General features: G+C 44.1%; 1 protein-coding gene across 1 annotated transcript in view; it reads right to left on the bottom strand.

Annotated features, from left to right (window-relative positions):
* The window catches only part of MDGA2 (MAM domain containing glycosylphosphatidylinositol anchor 2), a gene marked incomplete at its 5' end in the record, with an annotated part of 311,527 nt that overhangs the window by 191,665 nt on the left and 98,288 nt on the right, over nucleotides 1-21,574 (bottom strand). Inside the window, 1 exon segment of the mRNA XM_064660078.1 lies at nucleotides 12,966-13,140. Coding sequence (XP_064516148.1) covers nucleotides 12,966-13,140 — 175 coding nt within the window.

Below are 21,574 nucleotides of genomic sequence, written 5' to 3'. Positions count from 1 at the left end.
TCCACCATGGAAGCATCTGGAGTTCTGACTGGAATAAGCTCCTTTCCCAAAAGGAGAATCCACCCCAAAAAATCTCCACAAATCAAACCCTTCTTTAAACTCACAAATTTCTAAACTGAATTCAAACAAACCTGGAGAAAAAAATCCCTGGAAAATGTAGCACAGACCAGGAATTCTGGAATTCACAAAGCATTTTCTCAATTCAGAACCCACATAAAAAAAACAATCCAACTTTCCATCACCACCACCACCATCAGGTTTTTTTTCCTGTTGCTCACCCCAAAGATTTTCCTCATGGAAAAGAAAAATGCAGAAAATCAGAATAAAAAAGGCAGGGAGGAACTGGGAACATTTATCAGGCATTTCAAAGCTGGTTAATTCAGGCTGAACAGTTGTTTTCTGGGGGTGTAAAAAACGTCTTGAAATCACAGGAGCTGCTCCAAAATTCTATGAATTATTCATGGCAGAGCTGCCTCCCTCATTCCCATCATTCCTTGCTTTTTTTTTTCCACCCCACTGGAAGTTTCCCTGTCCATTATAGGGGTTTTAAGGTTCTTTTCTGTGATTTGATGGTTCCACCATAAACCTCCTCATTCCTTCAGTGAAATCAGGACCCCCAGGCATTTATAACTCCATTTCTGAATTATGAGTAAGAGTGAAAATCTGAATTTAGATGGAAACAGGATGGTATAAAATATATTATATTATATTATGTTATATTATATTGTATTGTATTGTACTGTATTATATATTATATTATATTATATTATATTATATTATATTATATTATATTATATTATATTATATTATATTATATTATATTATATTATATTATATTATATTATATTATATTATATTATATTATATTATAAAATATATTTACACCACTTATATTCCTGTTTTTGTTGAGGGGAAGGGTTTGGTTCAACTCTGGTGAGTGAAACTCATTTCAGAACAACTCAAAGGGATCAAAACCTCCACAAAGACCAGCACCAAACTCCAAATAATGTGACTTTTTCCCATTTAGAAGAAGTAAAAACCTCCATATTCAAATGTGTACCAACTGTATGAAAAGCAGGAATAAAACAGTGAAAAACAGGCTCTTCAACCATCAACCAAGTTCTTTTCCAGGAGAAAAAAAAAAGAAGAAAAAGATGAAAAGATACAGAAAATCTCCCGAAACGGAGACAAGCACTGAAATGGGGAAAGAAAAACACAAAAACAACCCCAAAACCCCAAAAGACAAATCTTTACAAAAGGCTTCTCCTCTTGTAAGCCCGAGGCAAAACCCTTTTTTGGGTAATAAAAGGGGCAGCTCAGTGATTTCTCTTTGCTCTCTGAAAAGCTGCAGAGCTCCCGAAATTCGGCAGCGCTCCCGCTTTCGGCGTAAAATCAGGGAATTGTGGAATGGGTTGGGTGGGAAATGATCTTAAAACCCATCCAAGGGACCTTAAGTGCCACCTGGGACACCTTCCACTAGCCCAGGATGAACCTCATGGTGGCAGAAACCTCAGTGGAAAACAGATTTCTGTAATTATTTTCATTTTGATTAATGAACATTAACTCTGTAGCAACACCCAGGACTTCACTTTAATTTAAAGAGTTCACTCTTCAGAACTTGATCAACCCAAAATGAAAATATTGGGGGATTTTTTTTCTTTTTGCCTTCCTGTAAAGCACAGAAGTGATTCATCTGGTTGAGCTTCCAAATTCTAAATCTTTCTGTTTCTCTTCTCACGGGGTTACTTTTGGGCAGGATTGGAAGTAACTGAATTCTTTGGGATGGTTTGGGTTGGAAGGGACTTTGAAGATTGTCAAGTTCCAGCTACCTGAGATGGGCAGGGACACCTTCCACCAGCCCAGGGTGCTCCAACCTGGCCTTGGACACTTCCAGGGATCCAGGGGCAGCCACAGCTTCTCTGGGAATTCCATCCCAGCCCCTCTCCACCCTCCCAGCCAGGAATTCCTTCCCAATATCCCATCTAAACTAGTTTGAAGCCATTCCCTGTGTCCTGTCCCTCCATCCCTTGTCCACAGTCTCTCTCCATCTTTCCTGTAGATCCTTCAGGTCCGGCAAGGCCACAATCAGGTCACCCCAAAGCTTCTCCTCTCCAGGCTGAACAATCCCAGCTCTCCCAGCCTTTCCTCCCAGCAGAGCTGCTCCATCCTCTGATCCTCCTGGAGCCTCCTCTGGACCCATCCCAGCAGATCTGTGTCCTTACATATGTTCAGATCTCCATCCATCTCCACACCAGCTTCTCTGGGAATTCCATTCCAGCCCCTCCCCACCCTCCCAGCCAGGAATTCCTTCCCAATCTCCCATCTGTCCCTGCCCTCTGGCAGTGGGAAGCCATTCCCTGTGTCCTGTCCTCCATCCCTTGTCCCCAGTCCCTCTCCAGCTCTCCTGGAGCCCCTTTAGGCCCTGCCAGGGGCTCTCAGCTCTCCCTGGAGCCTTCTCTTCTCCAGGGGAACCCCCCCAGCTCTCCCAGCCGTTCCCACATCCACTCTGGGCATTTTCCCATTCCCTCCTGGATGATGTGCCCACACAGACTGGGAAGCACTTCCACCCCAAACTGCTCATGAGCCTCAGATCAGTTTGTGGGACACCATTCCCTGCTCTCCAGCTTCCCAAACACTTCCTCTGCTGCCACCTTGGACCTCCTCAGGCCACAAATCCCTGTGATCCAACTGGCCAGCCAAAGAATTTGATGGGATATTGAGAAGGAATTCCTGGCTGGGAGGGTGGGGAGGCCCTTGAAAAGAATTCCCAGAGAAGCTGTGGCTGCCCCTGGATCCCTGGAAGTGTCCAAGGCCAGGTTGGAGCAACCTGGGCTAGTGGAAGGTGTCCCTGCCCATGGCAGGGGTGGCACTGGATGATCTTTAAGGTCCCTTCCCACCCAACCCATTCCACAATTCCCTGATTTTACGCCAAGAGCGGGAGCGCTGCCGAATTTCGGGAGCTCTGCAGCTTTCAGAGAGCAAAGAGAAATCACTGAGCTGCCCCTTTTATTATCCCAAAAAAGGGTTTTGCCTCAGGCTTACAAGAAGAGAAGCCTTTTGTAAAGATTTGCCTTTTGGGGTTTTGGGTTGTTTTTGTGTTTGTCTTTCCCCTTTCAGTGCTTGTCTCCATTTCGGGAGATTTTCTGTATCTTTTTATTTTTATTTTTTTTTTCTCCTGGAAAAGAATTTAGTTGAGGGTTGAAGAGCCTGTTTTTCACTGGTTTGTTCCTGCTTTTCATACAGTTGGTACACATTTGAATATGGATCCCTGGAAGTGTCCAAGGCCAGGTTGGAGCAACCTGGAATAGTGGGAGGTGTCCCTGCCCGTGGGAAAGAGTTGGAATTAGAGGATTTTTAAATTTCCTTCCCACCCAACCCATTCTGGGATCAATCTGGGCATTGATGGAGACAAATCCTCTCACACCCCAAGTTCTCTGAGCCTTGTGCAGCTCCAGGGCATTCCCAAGCCTTGGTTCTTCCCATCCTGCCCATCCTGACCTGTCCTGGAGGCATAAAATCCGGGAATTATGGAATGGGTGGGGTTGGAAGGGACCTTAAAGCCCATCCAGTGCCACCCCTTCCATGGGCAGGGACACCTCCCACTAGCCCAGCTTGCTCCAACCTGGCCTTGGACACTTCCAGTGAACCCCAAGCACAGCCTTTTTCCCAGCTTTTCATGTTTTAAATTCCCAAATTCCACCTCAGAGAAGGAATAATGAGGAACCCTCTAACGAACCTGCATTTCCCTCCCGCTGCAAAATCAAAATTATCGATATTGGGGAGCTTTGAAACACTTTCCATCTGTAAAACACCTCCTTTTAAATTGTCTTTTCATACTGTATCATGCAAAAAACGAAGTGAGGAAAGATTAATATGAATATTTGCTTTCCTTCCATGCCAATGTTTTATTGCTTTTTTTTTGATTTTCCCACTTTAAGTTTGCATTCATTATTTCTGCTCCCTCGTGCAGCCCCGTGAAGGAGGATTTCAGCACATCACTGATGCTCTGATGAATGAAAGCTCCCAAAAAAAAAAAAAAAAATAACATATCAGTGAATATTGGGAGATCCCAGAGATGGGAATTAAAAATGTCAGAGCAATAAAGACCCGACTCAGCGTGGCAAACACGAAATAATGAAGCAGCTCAACTGGATTTTCGAGATCTGAATCACATCTTCATTGCAGAAACATCTGCAAAGAAAACATGTGCCAGGAAATGTGGGGGATGAAGGCCAAGGAGACAAAAATTAAGGAATAAAAGAGTGGTGAGGATGAAGGTTCACTTCCAAACCATTCCAGCAGCAACAATAAAATGGGATATTACAGAAGCTGTGCCTGTGCTTTAAAATCTGTGACTTTTCCCCATTCAAGGGAAGCAAAAAACTCCCTATTCAAATGTGTAACAACTGTATGAAAATCAAGAATAAACTAGTGAAAAACAGGCTCTTCAACCCTCAGCCAAATTCTTTTCCAGGAGAAAAAAAGAAGAAAAAAGATGAAAAGATATAGAAAATGTCCTGAGAGATGGGAAAGCTAAGAAGAGACTTCTTTAATACTCTCCTGCAAGGGAAACTGGAATATATAGGATGGTGGAAGGCTGAGAGGTGGGAATTGTTTCTTTAGGACTCCCCAGAAAGCCCCAGTTTAGTTTTTACCACCAATGTTTGATGTACAAACACCCCATAAAATGCTTTAAATCCTCTCTGTGGATTTATACATTAATTCCTCCAGGAGAAGGAGGGTAAAGAACCCACATTTAAATATTTTTCCCTATAAAATTCCCTACAATTTTTCCTTCCTGGTGACAGGCAGAGCTGACCACAAACCAGAAATGTGGTGTGAGGGAGTCTGAGGGTCCTTGTCCCTCAAAAAGAGCATGGAATTATCTCACTGGGGCAAAAACAGCCCTCCAGGAGGAAACAGCACCTCCTGCTCATCCCAGCCAGTCCAAATCCAGTTTTTTAGGACTCCACTAAACTGGGGAAGGCTGAGAAGGAAATGGAGCAATGGGAGGAGCACCTGGAAGGTCCAGGTAATTCCTCCCCTCATTCCCAGTGCTGTATCCTTGATATCCCATCAATTCTGCTCTGCAGGAAGGACCTGGAGCTGCTGGAGAGAGTCCAGAGGAGATCCTGGAGCTACTCCAAGGGCTGGAGCCCCTCTGGAGCCAGGCTGGGAGAGCTGGGGGGGTTCCCCTGGAGAAGAGAAGGCTCCAGGGAGAGCTGAGAGCCCCTGGCAGGGCCTAAAGGGGCTCCAGGAGAGCTGGAGAGGGACTGGGGACAAGGGATGGAGGGACAGGACACAGGGAATGGCTTCCCACTGCCAGAGGGCAGGGACAGATGGGATATGGGGAAGGAATTCCTGGCTGGGAGGGTGGGGAGGGGCTGGAATAGAATTCCCAGAGAAGCTGTGGCTGCCCCTGGATCCCTGGAAGTGTCCAAGGCCAGGTTGGAGCAACCTGGGAGGGTGGAAGGTTTCCCAAAGTAGACACCAAAATAGATACAGAAAAAAAAAAAAAAGGCCCTACATCCCATTTTTCCCACTTTCCCCCATCATTCTTTGCTCCTGAGGTTTTCCTGGGAAAAGCAGCCTGGGATTGTTTTCCATTGGCACAGGGGCTTCAGCTCTGAGTTCACCTTCCCAATGAAGAGGGACTTTTCACCAGGAACTGGAGTGAGAGGACACAGGGAATGGCTTCAAACTGCCAGAGGACAGGGAGAGATGGGAGACTGGGAAGGAATTGCTGGCTGGGAGGCCCTTGAAAAGAATTCCCAGAGAAGCTGTGTCTGCCCCTGGACCCCTGGAAGTGTCCAAGGCCAGGTTGGGATCCCTGATCCAGTGGAAGGTGTCCCTGCCCATGGCAGGGGGTGGGATGATGCATCTTTAAGGTCTCTTCCAACCCAAACCAGTTTGGGATTCCAGGATTTCAACCTGGACGTGAAAGAATTAAGGGAACTCCACAGGAGGTGAACTGAGACATAATAAACCAACTCCACAAATATTCCACATCATCTCCAGGGACACGAATATTCCACATCATTTCCAGGGACATCAACAGGGATTTGGGAGGAAGATGTTGGGGCTGCAGGAGCTTTTTCCCCCCTAGAACTGGACTTGTGTCCCACAGGAGACTGGAATTGCTCCAGGGAATATTCCCAGCACGGGATAAACTTGTTTCTGTGACCCAACTGCCTCCCCCTCGCCACAAAGCTGCTGCAGTGGAAGAGCAGCCAAAATCCAGGGATATTTCCTGGAAATGGAGCTGCAAACCCAGATTTAAGTGGATCTCTGAGCAAAGGGAATGGTTGTTTACCCATAAATCCCAGACCAACCTTTTCATCCTGGAATGAGATGTTTTCTCTGCACAGCCTGGGTCTCCTTTCCACCACCCAATAAAAATATATAAGAAATAAAATAAAATCTTCAGCTTCTCTGTGCACTAAATCCATTGGATAAAACTTTCTCTCTCTGACTTCCACATTATATTCAGGATTCTTTCAACATCAACCTGACCTTTTGCCCCACCTTCTTCTCCTCCAGCTGTGCAGCCTGTGTCCATGAGGAGGTGGGAAAGCAAGAGGAATACAAAAATACATTTTCAGTGAAAGAATTAAGACTTTTTTTCCCTAAAACATGCTAAATTGTCCTCTGGGAAGGAGCAGCCAAAGCTTTCTTGCAGGAAATCTGCTTCTTTAAATGAAAATACTTCGTTTCTACCTTATTTTCCTTCCTTGTAAAAGGAGAAAGTGTCCTCCAGAAGCCAAGGAAAAAAAAAATTTCCTGGGAGTCAAGCATAAAAGGTTTTTTTCTTCAAAGAAGAAAGATGAGATGGACTTTTAAAGAGACACTTCCAGAGAAAAGAAACAAAGAGTTCAAGTCTGGGATGAATTTCTGAAGCAGTTTCTTCTCCTGGTGGCTCAGGGAGGATGGAACCCTCCCTCCTGGGAATACAATTCCCAGGGAAATGAGGGTGTTTGTTTGATCCTGGTGTGAGAAATGAGGATTGTCAGGCACAGCTGGGAGAGCAGAACACGTTTGAGACACGGGAAATAAAGGATAAAAAGTTGTCTGCTAAAAAAAAATCATCCCTAATTTAAGATCTTTCGAGAAGAAACTAAAAAAGGAAACCGAGGAGATGAGGGGAGAAGTTCCAAGGGATGGAGGGACAGGACACAGGGAATGGCTTGGAGCTGGAAAAGGGGGGATTTAGGTGGGATAGTGGAAAGGAATTCCTGGCTAGGAAGGTGGGCAGGCCCTGGAATAGAATTCCCAGAGAAGCTGTGGCTGCCCCTGGATCCCTGGAAGTGTCCAAGGCCAGGTTGGAGCAACCTGGGCTGGTGGAAGGTGTCCCTGTTGGAACTGGATGATCTTTAAGGTCCCTCCTAACCCAAGCATTCCAGGAATTTAGGATTCTGGGAACAGCTCTGCTCTGGAGGAGATTCAGAAGGAATTTGCAGCCGATCCTGGCCTGAAGATTTGCAATTCCAATGTCCCACAATTAGCTCAGGAGGCAGAATTCCTGCCATGGATCCAGGGAGAGCTGAGAGCCCCTTGCAGGGCCTAAAGGGGCTCCAGGAGAGCTGGAGAGGGACTGGGGACAAGGGATGGAGGGACAGGACACAGGGAATGGCTTCCCACTGCCAGAGGGCAGGGAGAGATGGGAGATTGGGAAGGAATTCCTGGCTGGGAGGGTGGGGAGGCCCTGGAATAGAATTCCCAGAGAAGCTGTGGCTGCCCCTGGATCCCTGGAAGTACCCTGGGAAAGGCTGGAGCAACCTGGGCTGGTGGAAAGTGTCCCTGCCCATGGCAGGGTTTGGAATGGATGGGTTTTAAGTCCTTTCCAACCCAAACCACTCCCTGATTCCATAAGAATCTCCCTGGATTCTCTAAGAATCTCCCTGGATTCTCTAAGATTCTCCCTGGATTCTCCAAGAATTTTTCCAAGAGCAGCTGTGGGTGGAACAGGAACTTTGGCAGCACAGAACCACCTTTTATTTTCCTTCTCTCCACACTTCCCACCTTCAGATATTTCCATACCACCCCCCAGATTTTCCCGGGTTTGTCTCAGCTCTGGAATTGCTCAAGGATCCGAGGAATTCCCAGCCTGGTTTAGCAGGACCCAGGAGAGCTTTCAACGGAGTTGGTGCAGCACCACCCCCCTCACATTCCCAAAATTCCAGCAGAATTCCCTCTGCCCCTCCAGGAGTCACTAAAACCAACAGCAGGACGGAATGGAGCTGGATGGGAATGCTGCTCCTGGAGGATATTCCTGGAGCTCCAGGATTTTCCTGGAGGTTGAAATTTTCCATTAGGCTCTTGATCCAAACCTAACATGGAAAACCACTTTGATTTGGTTTTTATTCTTTAGTTTGAAAAGCCGAGACACCTTCAAATTGTTTTTTTTTTAAATATATATTTTAAATATATATTATTTAAATACATATTTTAAAATGCAGTCGAGGGTTTCCTCCAAAAACTTAAAGTGTTTCCATCTTGCTCTAAATGATAGTTTTGCTTTCAAAAGGGAACATCATCTGTTTCCCACAGATTTGTTTGTGACAGTTACCGAATTCGGGGAGAAAAATGCCTTTTTTTATGGAATTTTGCTAAATAAAAGTTCACTAAAACAAACAAAACCCAATCTGAGAGAAAATGTTAGTTTAGTTTTCAAATTCTTTTCGTTTTGGAGTCTCTGATCAAAAGAGAATCCAAATCCCTCCCAAAATTCCAGCTCAGAGTTCTTGCCATGGACACACGACATGGGATTGACAGAGGAAATATTCAATAAATAGAAATTAATCAAAATTAATCAGAAAATTCCAGTTAAAAAAAGGACAAAATTCCCATTAAAAAAAGGACAAAATTCCCTAAAACTACTTGGAAATATAAATTTTTAATATTTTCAATTTTTAGGAGTTTTTTGTGAGCTCCCAGGTATGAAATCCTACAGGAAAAGGGTTTTTTTCTATGGAATTTCACTAAATAAATGTTCACTAAAAGAAATAAAACCCAATTTAATAGAAAATGTTGGTTTAGTGCTTTGGATTTTCTTTTGTGTTTTGGAGTCTCTGAGCAAAAGAGGTTACAAACCCTCCCAAAATTCCAGCTCAGAGTTCTTGCCATGGACACACGACATGGGATTGACAGAGAAAATATTCAATAAATAGAAATTAATCGAAATTAACCAGAAAATTCCAGTTAAAAAAAGGACAAAATTCCCATTAAAAAATGGACAAAATTCCCTAAAGCTACTTGGAAATTTCAGTTTTTAATATTTTCAATTTTTATGAGCTTTTTGTGAGCTCCCAGGTATGAAATCCTACAGGAAAAGGGGTTTTTTCAATGGAATTTCACTAAATAAATGTTCATTAAAAAAACCAAAACCCAATTTGATTGAAAATGTTGATTTAGTGCTTTGGATTTTTTTTTGTTTTGGAGTCTCTGAGCCAAAGAGAATCCAAATCCCTCCCAAAATTCCTGCCCTGAGTTCTTGCCATGGACACACAACATGGGATTGACAGAGAAAATATTCAATAAATAGAAATTCATAGAAATTAGAGCAGAAAATTCCAGTTAAAAAAAGGACAAAATTCCCATTAAAAAAAGGACAAAATTCCCTAAAGCTACTTGGAAATATCAATTTTTAATATTTTCAATTTTTATGAGCTTTTTGTGAGCTCCCAGGTACCAAATTCTGTAGGAAAAGGGTTTTTTCTATGGAATTTCACTAAATAAATGTTCAGTAAAAGAAATAAAACCCAATTTAATTGAAAATGTTGGTTTAGTGCTTTGGATTCTTTTTGTTTTGGAGTCTCTGAGCAAAAGAGAATCCAAACCCTCCCAAAATTCCAGCTCAGAGTTCTTGCCATGGACACACGACATGGGATTGACAGAGAAAATATTCCATAAATAGAAATTAATCGAAATTAATCAGAAAATTCCAGTTAAAAAAAGGACAAAATTCCCATTAAAAAATGGACAAAATTCCCTAAAGCTACTTGGAAATTTCAGTTTTTAGTATTTTCAATTTTTATGAGCTTTTTGTGAGCTCCCAGGCAACAAATCCTGGAGGAAAAGGGTTTTTTTCTATGGAATTTCACTAAATAAATGTTCAGTAAAACAAACAAAACCCAATTTGAGAGAAAATGTTGATTTAGTTTTCAAATTCTTTTTGTTTTGGAGTCTCTGAGCAAAAGAGGCTCCAAACCCCTCCCAAAATTCCAGCTCAGAGTTCTTGCCATGGACACAGGACATGGGATTGACAGAGAAAATATTCAATAAATAGAGATTAGTCGAAATTAAAGCAGAAAATTCCAGTAAAAAAAGGACAAAATTACCCAAAGCTACTTGGAAATATCAATTTCTAGTATTTTGATTTTTTGTGAGTTCTTCTGTGAGCTCCCAGGTACCAAATCCTGGAGGAAAAGGGTTTTTTTCTATGGAATTTCACTAAATAAATGTTCAGTAAAAGAAATTACCACCTCATTCCGTTATTATCCCAAAAAGATTTCCCACTTTTCTGGTATTTTACAGCTTTTTCAGGCAAATCATGAAGCCAAACACCCCCATCAGGCACGAGAACCCCCCAAAAACCAACTGGGGAATTCCAGTTCCAGAACCGAGGAACAAAAAATTGATTTAATTTTAATTCCTTTTCGTCTATTTATTGCAGGAGATTTTCAAGGCTTTCCCCTTTTTCTATCAGCCCTGGTGTCCAACTGCACTGCAATCCCAATATTCCATGTTTTTCACTGCAATCCCAACACTCCATATTTTTTTATCACAATCACAATATTTCACATTTTCCACTGCAATCCAATACTTCATGTTTTTCACTGCAATCAAATAACTAATGTTTTTCACCACAATCCCAACACTCCATATTTTTCACTGCAATCCCAATACTCCACATTTTTCACTGCAATTCAATACTCATAATTTTTCACTACAATGCCTATACTCCATATTTTTCACCTCAATCCCAATACTCCATATTTTTCACTACAATCCCAATATTCCACATTTTTCACTGCAAGCCAATAATTCATATTTTTCAACAAAATCCCAATACTCCATAGTTTTCAACTCGATACCAATATTCCACATTTTTCACTGCAATCCCAATACTTCCTACTTTTCACTGTGATCCCAATACTCCATATTTTCCAGTGCAATCCAAACACTCCACATTTTTCACTGCAATCCCAATACTTCATATTTTTAATCACAATCCCAATAGTTCATATTTTTATCACAATCCCAATATTTCATATTCTTCACTGCAATCCCAATACCTCATATTTCCACTGCAATCCCAATACTCCATATTTTTCACTGCAGCCCAACATTCCATATTTTTCACCACAACCCAATCCCTCATATTTTCACCACAATCCCAACACTTCCTACTTTTCCCTGTAATCCCAATACTCCATATTTTTCACTGCAACCCAATAACTCATATTTTTCACCACAATCCCAATACTCCATAATATTCAACAATCCCAATATTCCATATTTTTCATCACAATCCCAATACTCCATATTTTTCATCACAATCCCAATACTCCATATTTTTCATCACAATCCCAATACTCCATATTTTTCGCCACAATCCCAATACTTCCCACTTTTCACCAAAATCCCAACACTCCATATTTTTCACTATTATCCCAATATTCCATATTTTCCACTGCAATCTCACGACTCCATATTTTTCGCCACAATCCCAATACTTCCTATTTTTCACTGCAATCCCAATACTCCACATTTTTCACTGCAATCCCAATCCCTCATATTTTCCACCACAATCCCAACCCTCCATATTTTCCACTGTGATCTCAACACTCCATATTTTTCACTGTGACCTCAATATTCCACATTTTCCCGCTGTGATCCCAACACTCCACATTAGACCTTCCCCCTGCGACAAATCCTCCTCTGATTTCCAAGCAGGTCGAGTTGCACCCGATTTTCTTCCATCTTATCCAAAATCCTCGAACTGTGACACCAGAAGTTGAGCAAAACAAGAAATCCAACAAGGAAGTGAGAATTCCCGAGGTTTCCCATTGTCTCCACCCCGAATTCAATTTAATCTGCCCCTGCATTAAAACCTAAAATCCAAAAGTCTGGGTCTAAAATCTTGGGCTGGGACCCCAAGAAGGTGTTGAAGAGCTGACAAAGGATAGAGAAAAGCCCCAGGACTCAGCAAAATAACAGAAATATAGAATAGAATTCAAGGGGTCAGCTCTCATATTTTTCAGCACAATCCCAATATTCCACATTTTTTACTGCAATCCCAATCCTCCATATTTTCCACCACAATCCCAACACTCCATATTTTCCACTGTGATCCCAATATTCCACATTTTCTGCTGTGACCTCAATCCTCCACATTTTTCCCTGCAATCCCAACACTCCATTTTCTTCACTGCAATCCCAATCCCTAATATTTTCCACTGCAATCCCAATCTCTCCTATTTTTCACCACAATCCCAACACTCCATATTTTCCACTGTGATCCCAATGTTCCACATTTTCTGCTGTGACCTCAGTCCTCCATATTTTTCACTCCAATCTCAACACTCCATATTTTTCATTTCAATCCCAACACTCCATATTTTTCACTGCAATCCCAATACTCCATATTTTTCACTGCAACCCAATCCCTCATTTTTTCACCTCAATCCCAACACTTCATATTTTTCACCTCAACCCCAACACTCCACATTTTCCACTGTGATCCCAATATCCCACATTTTCCACTGTGATCTCAATCCTCCACATTTTTCACTGCAATCCCAACACTCCACATTTTCCACTGCAATCCCAATCCCTCATATTTTTCATCAACCTAAAACCGCCGGAAACTGGGCTCCTCCCGAGCCGCTCGCTCACTGTGGCGCCAGAAATCAAGCAAACCACCAACTAACCCCAGGAAGTGAGAATTCCCAAGTTTTACTCACAGTAGACGTCCACCCGGATGGATTTGATGGCGGGAGAGCCGAGGCCGTTCTCGGCCTTGCAGTAGTAACGTCCTCCCTGGTGCCTCTGGATGTTGGAGATCCGAAGGGTCTCGTTGAACACGCTCGAGTCCTGGAATCTGTCCGAGGCACTTCCCGCTGTTTTCGTCCACCTGATCTGAGCAAAGCACCGGAGAACAGCGTTACCCGAGGGCTGGAGGAGGGAGGAGGGGGGAGAGCGCCGGGATTTCTCCGACCAAACCACTGGAGCACTCGGGGGAACCTCTCCAGAGCTTAAGAGCTCACAAAAATGATATATAAAAATATCTGTTATATAAATATATATAAATATATGAATATATAAAAATAAATATTATATAAATATATACATATAAATATATTAATATATAAATATATACATATAAATATATTAATATATAAATATATTAATGAATATCTATATTTTTTCCCTGCAATCCCACCACTCCGTATTTTTCGCCACAATCCCAACACTCCATATTTTTCACTCCAATCCCAATACTCCACATTTTTCACTGCAGTCCCAATACTCCACATTTTTCACTGCAATCCCACCACTCCATATTTTCCACCACAATCCCAATTCTTCCAACTTTTCGCTGCAATCCCAATGCTCCACATTTTCCCTGCAATCCCAATACTCCACATTTTTCACTCCAATCCCAATACTCCACATTTTTCACCGCAACCCAACGTTCCATATTTTTCACTGTGATGTATATGTATATAAATATAAATATATATAAAATATAAATATATAAATAAATACATATATATTTTTTCCCTGCAATTCCACCACTCCATATTTGCACCACAATCCCAATACTTCCTATTTTTCACTCCAATCCCAACGCTCCATATTTTTCACCGCAACCCAACATTCCATATTTTTCACTGTGATATATATGTATATAAATATAAATATAAAAATATATAAATACATAAATATACAAATATATAAATATATAAATATATAAATATAAAAATATGTAAATATATAAATATATAAATATATAAATATATAAATATATAAATATATAAATATATAAATATATAAATATATTTTTCCCCTGCAATCCCACCACTCCATATTTTCCACCACAATCCCAATACTTCCTACGTTTCACTGCAATCCCAATACCCCATATTTTTCCCCACCATCCCAATGCTTCCTACTTTTCCCTGCAATCCCAGCGCTCCACATTTTTCACTCCAATCCCAACACTCCATATTTTCCACCCCAACCCAACATTCCATATTTTTCACCGTGAGATAAACGTATATAAACCCGGGCTGGGGCCTCTCCACTCTCCCAGCCAGGAATTCCTTCCTTAAAAACCGGGAATTCTGTCCTTGCTGGAAGAGATTTCGCTGCAGGCCATCAATAGTTGGGTGAAAACATCGCTTCCTATTTATTTCAGGTGGTAACACCTCAAATACTGGGCTTGAAAGCAGCTTCAGATAAAAATATTGGGCTTTGCCCAAAACTTCTCCCATGGAATATTAGAGTGGAAAACAAGACAAATCCAAGCAAGCCCCGTTTGCTGTGGAAAAGTGATGGGTTGGAAAGCTGGAAATGGTGTGGAAGCAACTCAGAGCTGGAGAGGATTTGGTGTCCAAAAGGATTTGGACAGGCTGGGAGAGCTGGGGAGTTCCCACCTGGAGAAGAGAAGGATCCAGGGAGAGCTGAGAGCCCCTTGAATGCCTAAAAGAACCTGGTTGAGCTTGCAGCCAGAAATAAAACCAGGATTAAGGGAGGGATTAAGGACCTGGGAAGCCAAGGCTGAGGAAATCGTGGCAATGGAGCAACAATGAACTGAGGGGATTTCCAAAGGGAAGCAAAGAGAGTGGGAAATCAGGGAATATTTAAAACTGGGCAGAGGGCAGGGATAGATGGGATGGATGGCTGGGAGGGTGGAGAGGCCCTGGAAAAGAATTCCCAGAGAAGCTGTGGCTGCCCCTGGATCCCTGGAAGTGTCCAAGGCCAGGTTGGAGCAACCTGGGCCAGTGGAAGGTGTCCCCGCCCATGGCAGGGGTGGAATGGGATGATCTTTAAGGTCCCTTCCAACCCAAACCAGTCTGGGATTCCATGATTGCTTCACATCCTTTACATCTTCTCTATTAAATCCAGACAGACTTTCCACAGGATTCCAAGTCCCAGAATTCCTGGTGAAGGAATTCCTGGTTGGACAATCCTCAGAGCCACAGCTTTCCAGCCCTGGGATGGGGGAATATCCATTCTATGGGTATTCCCATTAATGGGAATCCATCAAGGGTGGAGCCAGGCTGGGAGAGCTGGGGGGGTTCCCCTGGAGAAGAGAAGGCTCCAGGGAGAGCTGAGAGCCCCTGGCAGGGCCTGAAGGGGCTCCAGGAGAGCTGGAGAGGGACTGGGGACAAGGGGTGGAGGGACAGGACACAGGGAATGGCTTCCCACTGCCAGAAGGACAACTGGTGTCCTCCTGATCCCACACACCCCCTCACACTCGAGCAGCCTGGCAGGGAAAAGCACATTTTTTTTCCTCCTCTAACTACAGGCAGTCAGTGACAGGAACTGTGAACAGGCAGGACGTGAGAATCCTGAGTCTGTGCCAGAGATCACAAAGAAATTGCTATTTTCCAGCTTATTGCTGTAACACATCGGGGGGAAAAAAACCAAAATAACTTCCTTTTATTCTCCAGCAGAGGAAAAATTGTGGTTATTAATTAAAGAGAAAAAGCAGCATTAACACCACAAAACAAGTCCTGCAGGAGAATTTCAGGGCTTTGTTCAGGGGTCAGAGCAGTGCTGGGGTCTGGGGGTGACTCCATAACAGGAAGGTAAAATAAATTTATAGGGTCGAGAAGAATAAAGGGCTCAACAGGTGATAACAGGAGAAAAACTGGATCTAAGCTGATGATTCCTTCACTTCTGAGCTTCCTGAACTTCTGTAGGATGGATGATTTATATCCATGTGTTTACCAGGTGATGGAATCCTGGAATGGTTTGGGTGGGAAGGGACCTTAAAACCCATCCATTGCCACCAAAAAGTTGATTTTTTGATGTATAAAGCAGCAAATAATCAAATAAGGAATTTCACATCGTCTCCACCCCGAATTCAATTTAATCTGCCCCTGCATTAAAATCTAAAATCCAAAAGTCTGGGTCTAAAATCTTGGGCTGGGACCCCAAGAAGGTGTTGAAGAGCTGACAAAGGATAGAGAAAAGCCCCAGGACTCATCAAAATAACAGAAATATAGAATAGAATTCAAGGGATCAGCTCAGCAAACGGGGGATGTTGAAGGGATGGAGATGTGAGGAGGTGTAAACCCCAAACTGACCCTAAAAACCATTGATTAGCCCAAGTTTTGCTGGTAATACCTTTCAAAAACCACTTTTGCTCAAATTTGGGGGTGTCCAGAAGTCAGAAGTGATGGCTTCACCCAGCTTGGGGTGGAATATTAGAAGAGATGGAGATCTGAAGAGGTGTAAAACCTCAAAATGACCCTAAAAACCATTTATTAGCCCAAGTTTCGCTGGCACAACCTGTGAGAACCCACTTTTACCCAAATCTGGGGATATCATGAACCCCTGGAACCCAGAGGTGATGCCTGCACCCAGTTTGGGGTGGAATGTTGGAAGAGATAAAGGTCTGAGGAGGTGTAACCCCAAACTGACCCTAAAAACCATTGATTAACCCAAGTTTTGCTGGCACTACCTTTCCAAACCCACTTTTACCCAAATTTGGGGATGTCACCAACCCCTAGAACCTAGAAGTGATTCTTGCACCCAGTTTGGGGTGGGATGTTGAAGAGATGGAGAGCTGTGGGGGTGTAAAACTCCAAAATGACCCTAAAAACAATTTATTAGCCCAAGTTTTGCTGGTACAACCTTTCAAACCCTACTTTGACCCAAATTTGGGGGTGTCACCAACCCCTAGAACCCAGAGGTGATGCCTTCACCCACTTTGGGGTGGGATCTTGGAGGGGAATGGAGATCTGAAGAGGTGTAAACCCCAATTTGACCCTAAAAATCATTTATTAGCCCAAGTTTTGCTGGCACAACCTGTAAGGTTCATAAAACATAACCCAGTTTTACCCAACTTTGGGGATGCCACCTCTGGAACCCAGAGGTGATGCCTGCACCCAGTTTGGGGTGGAATGTTGGAAGAGATAAAGGTCTGAGGAGGTGTAACCCCAAACTGACCCTAAAAACCATTGATTAACCCAAGTTTTGCTGGCACTACCTTTCCAAACCCACTTTTACCTAAATTTGGACGTGTCACCAACCCCTAGAACCCAGAGGTGATGCCTGCACCCACTTTGGGGTGGGATGTTGGAGGAGGACAGAGATCTGAGGAGGTGTAAACCCCAATTTGACCCTAAAAAGCATTGATTAGCCCGAATTTTGCTGGCATAACCTTTCAAAACCCACTTTTACCTAAACTTGGACGTGGCACCAACCCCTGGAACCCAGAAGTGATGCCTTCACCCACTTTGGGGTGGGATCTTGGAGGGGAATGGAGATCTGAAGAGGTGTAAACCCCAATTTGACCCTAAAAACTATTGATTAGCTCAAGTTTTGCTGGCACAACCTGTAAGGTTCATAAAACATAACCCAGTTTTACCCAACTTTGGGGATGCCACCTCTGGAACCCAGAGCTGATGCCTGCACCCAGTTTGGGGTGGGATGTTGGAAGAGATAAAGGTCTGAGGAGGTGTAATCCCCAATTTGACCCTAAATAACATTGATTAGCTCAAGTTTTGCTGGTACAACCTTTCAAACCCTACTTTGACCCAAATTTGGGGGTGTCACCAACCCCTGGAACCCTGAAGTGATGCCTTCACCCACTTTGGGGTGGGATCTTGGAGGGGAATGGAGATCTGAAGAGGTGTAAACCCCAATTTGACCCTAAAAAACATTGATTAGCCCAAATTTTGCTGGCACAACCTTTCAAAACCCACTTTTACCCAAATTTGGACGTGTCACCAACCCCTGGAACCGAGAAGTGATGCCTTCACCCACTTAGGGGTGTTGGAAGTAGATGGAGATCTGAGGAGGTGCAACCCCCAATTTGACCCTAAAAACCATTGATTAGCCCAAGTTTTGCTGGCACAACCTGTAAGGTTCATAAAACATAACCCAGTTTTACCCAACTTTGGGGATGCCACCTCTGGAACCCAGAGGTGATGCCTGCACCCAGTTTGGGGTGGGATGTTGGAAGAGATAAAGGTCTGAGGAGGTGTAACCCCCAATTTGACCCTAAATAACATTGGTTAGCTCAAGTTTTGCTGGCACAACCTTTCAAAACCCACTTTTACCTAAATTTGGACGTGTCACCAACCCCTGGAACCCAGAGGTGATGCCTGCACCCAGTTTGGGGTGGGATCTTGGAGGGGGATGGAGATCTGAGAATCACGAGCAGCAGTGGGAAAGCAGAAGCCACCAGTTCCCACAACAACTCATCTCCCCGAGGAGCAAAAAAAAAAAGGCATTAAAAAGGTGTTTCTGTCATTAAACTCAGCCTGGAGTCTAAACAGAGAGAGGCAAAAGCCACTGTTGAACGGGGATTTCCTGCTTTAAATTCGCTCTTCACAACAAAATCACAGTTCAAAGTGACAAAGCCATTGTGAAACCCAGGCAGGTTAAATTGAGGCTGGTTTTTTTCTCCTCTCATAACAACTTTTCCAGGGATTTTCTGCTTCTCATTGTCTCTGCCTCTTCCCATTTCGCTCTCCCGTGGGAGAAACGAGAGTATTGAGGAGAAATATCTTCACAAAACACACCCAAAATGCTGTCAGGGGGTGACACCAACTCAGCTGATCGAGGCAGAAGCAAATGTTTCTCCTCAAGTGTTTCAGGAACACAAAGCCTGGCTACATTTCCTGCTACAAAATCCTTAGGGGAGGGATTTTGGGGGGCAGAAATGCAGATTTCAGGCTGAATGACGAGTGTCATAAATAAAGGTGGCTGCGAGTGAGGGGACAAAAAGCAGCAGGAGCTGGGAATGGAACTGCAAAAGGAATGGATTTCTGGGGTGGAGCAAGATCAGAAAGGAAATTAAACTTATTTTCCTTCTGTGTGAAAAGTGGAAAAAAAAAACAGTTTGGGTTGTAAAAGGTGGTTGTGCCTCATCCAATCTGGGAATAATTTAGGTTGGAAAAGCCCTTGGAGATCATCAAGTCTGACCCAGCACTGCCAGTTCCACCACTGCCCCATGTCCCCAAGTGCCACATCCACAGGGCTCGGAAATCCCTCCAGGGATGGGAACTCCACCCTGTGCCAGGGCTGGACAGCCCTGTCCATGGAGATATTTTACCTGATATCCAACCTAAACATCCCAAAATCAGGGAGTCACTGAGGCTGGAAAAGCCCTCCCAGCCCATGGATCCCCCTGTGCCCGATGCCCACCTTGTCCCCCAGCCCAGAGCACTGAGTGCCACGGCCAGGCCTTCCTGGGACACCTCCAGGGCTGGGCACTCCAAACCTCCCTGGGCAGCCCCTGCCAAGGCCTCACCACCCTTTCCAGGCAGAAATTCCTCCTCCTGTCCCACCTGAGCCTCCCCTGGCACAGCTGGAGGCCATTCCCTCTCCTCCTGTCCCTTGTTCCCTGGGAGCAGAGCCCGACCCCCCCCGGCTCCCCCCTCCTGTCAGGGGGTTGCAGAGCCAGAAGGTCCCCCCTGAGCCTCCTTTGCTCCAGGCTGAGCCCCCCCAGCTCCCTCAGCTGCTCCAGCCCCTTCCCAGCTCCCTTCCCTGGACACGCTCCAGCCTCTCCATGTCTTTCTTTGTGAGGGTCCCAAAACTACCCAAGCACAGTTTCCAGAGACTCCAGTGCCAAGTTTCACCCATTCCTAATTCTTTGCTCCAGCCACCTTCCTCCAGCCTCTCCCAGCGTTCCCACCCTCACTGTGCCCTCCTGCACTAAACCAGGCTCGTTTTTGGCTTCACCAAATTAAATTCACCATCAAGAACCCCCATTTTTAAAGGGCTCTTTTCCCACCCCCTTGTCCTCTGCAAACACCCCCAGGATTATTGATTTCCTGCCCTGCAGCAGCAGCTCTTTGCTTAAACCTGCTCCAATTTTAAAAACTCCATAAAACATAATCCACGAAAACCATGTTGTCCTTCAGACACTTCTGAGAGCAGAGCTGGTGCCTGGAGAGGATCTGGGAAAAATCCCTAAATATTGGGAGCTGATGGCCATTTATGTTCCCATCAGACCTTAGTGGTGTTTCCAGCAGCACATCCCTCTGGGATTGAAGATGAACCCCCATTTTTTCCACATTAAACCCTAAATCTCAGTCATCCAACAACATCAGCTCTGCTTCCTCTTCCTTCCACAGGAACCAGTGTGGAATGCTACTCAACATTCCCACTGAGCCCAAAACAAGAGTGAGACCTTATTGACATTTCCATCAGCACATCCCTCTGGGACTGAACCCCCACCTCATTTCCAGATGTCCTTCCAAATTGTCCTTCAGACACCTCCAGCTGCAGAACTGGTGCATTGAGAGGATTTGGGGAAAATCCCTAAATATTGGGAGCTGATGGTCATTGATGTTCCCATCAGACCTTACTGGTGTTTCCACCAGCAACTCCCTCTGGGATTGAAGATGAACCCCCATTTTTTCCACATTAAACCCTAAATCTCAGTCATCCAACAACACCGGCTCTGCTTCCTCTTCCTTCCACAAGAACCAACACTCCCACACCTGGAATTCCACCCAACACTCCCACTGAGCCCAAAATGAGGGTGAGACCCTACTGACATTTCCATCAGCACATCCCTCTGGGACTGAACCCCCACCTCATTTCCAGATGTCTTTCCAAATTGTCCTTCAGACACCTCCAACTGCAGAGTTGGTGCATTGAGAGGATTTGGGGAAAATCCCTAAATATTGGGAGCTGATGGTCATTTATGTTCCCATCAGACCTTAGTGGTGTTTCCACCAGCACCTCCCTCTGGGATTGGAGGTGAAGCCCCATTTTTTTCCACATTAAACCCTAAATCTCAGTGATCCAACAAATCAGCTCTGCTTCATCTTCCTTCCACGGGAACCAGCTTGGAATTCCACCCAACACTCTCCCTGAGCCCAAAATGAGAGTGAGAGCCTGAGACTGAACTTGTTTGAGCTGTGGTGACAAAGAAAGGAGGTGACATTTGGTTTCCCTTGGAAGGTGGGAGAACTGGGAAGGGGGAGAGCAGGGGAAAAAAAAGGGAGAAGAGAGGAAATCTTGATGAGGGGGAGTTGGCAGCTCAGCTGAGGATGAAAAACAGCAACGAGGGCCCGGGCAAGAGCAGCAGCTGCTGAGAACGAGGCACAGACACTCCACCAAAGCCAGGATTCCTTGGAAAAGGTTTCTTCTAAAATAAAAAATCAGAGCAACTGACTGGAATTATCACCCAGCAGGGGTTTTGTGTTTGGTTTTTCTTGCAAAACAACCCTCCTTCCCTTTCAAATTGCAACACAGAACTGTGTTTGTGGCGGTCACGGATCGGTGACGAAGGCGATGACGTGAAGTTTGAGGCCCTGAATTCCTTCCAAAAAAAAAAAAAGAAAGAGAATATTCCTTTGTGGGAATTAAATCCATCCCC

This window comes from Pseudopipra pipra, chromosome 6 (genome assembly GCF_036250125.1).
Source record: "Pseudopipra pipra isolate bDixPip1 chromosome 6, bDixPip1.hap1, whole genome shotgun sequence".
Lineage (NCBI taxonomy): Eukaryota > Metazoa > Chordata > Aves > Passeriformes > Pipridae > Pseudopipra > Pseudopipra pipra.
The sequence above is the reverse complement of the archived record's forward strand: the minus strand, read 5'-3'. Positions and strand labels throughout refer to the sequence as shown.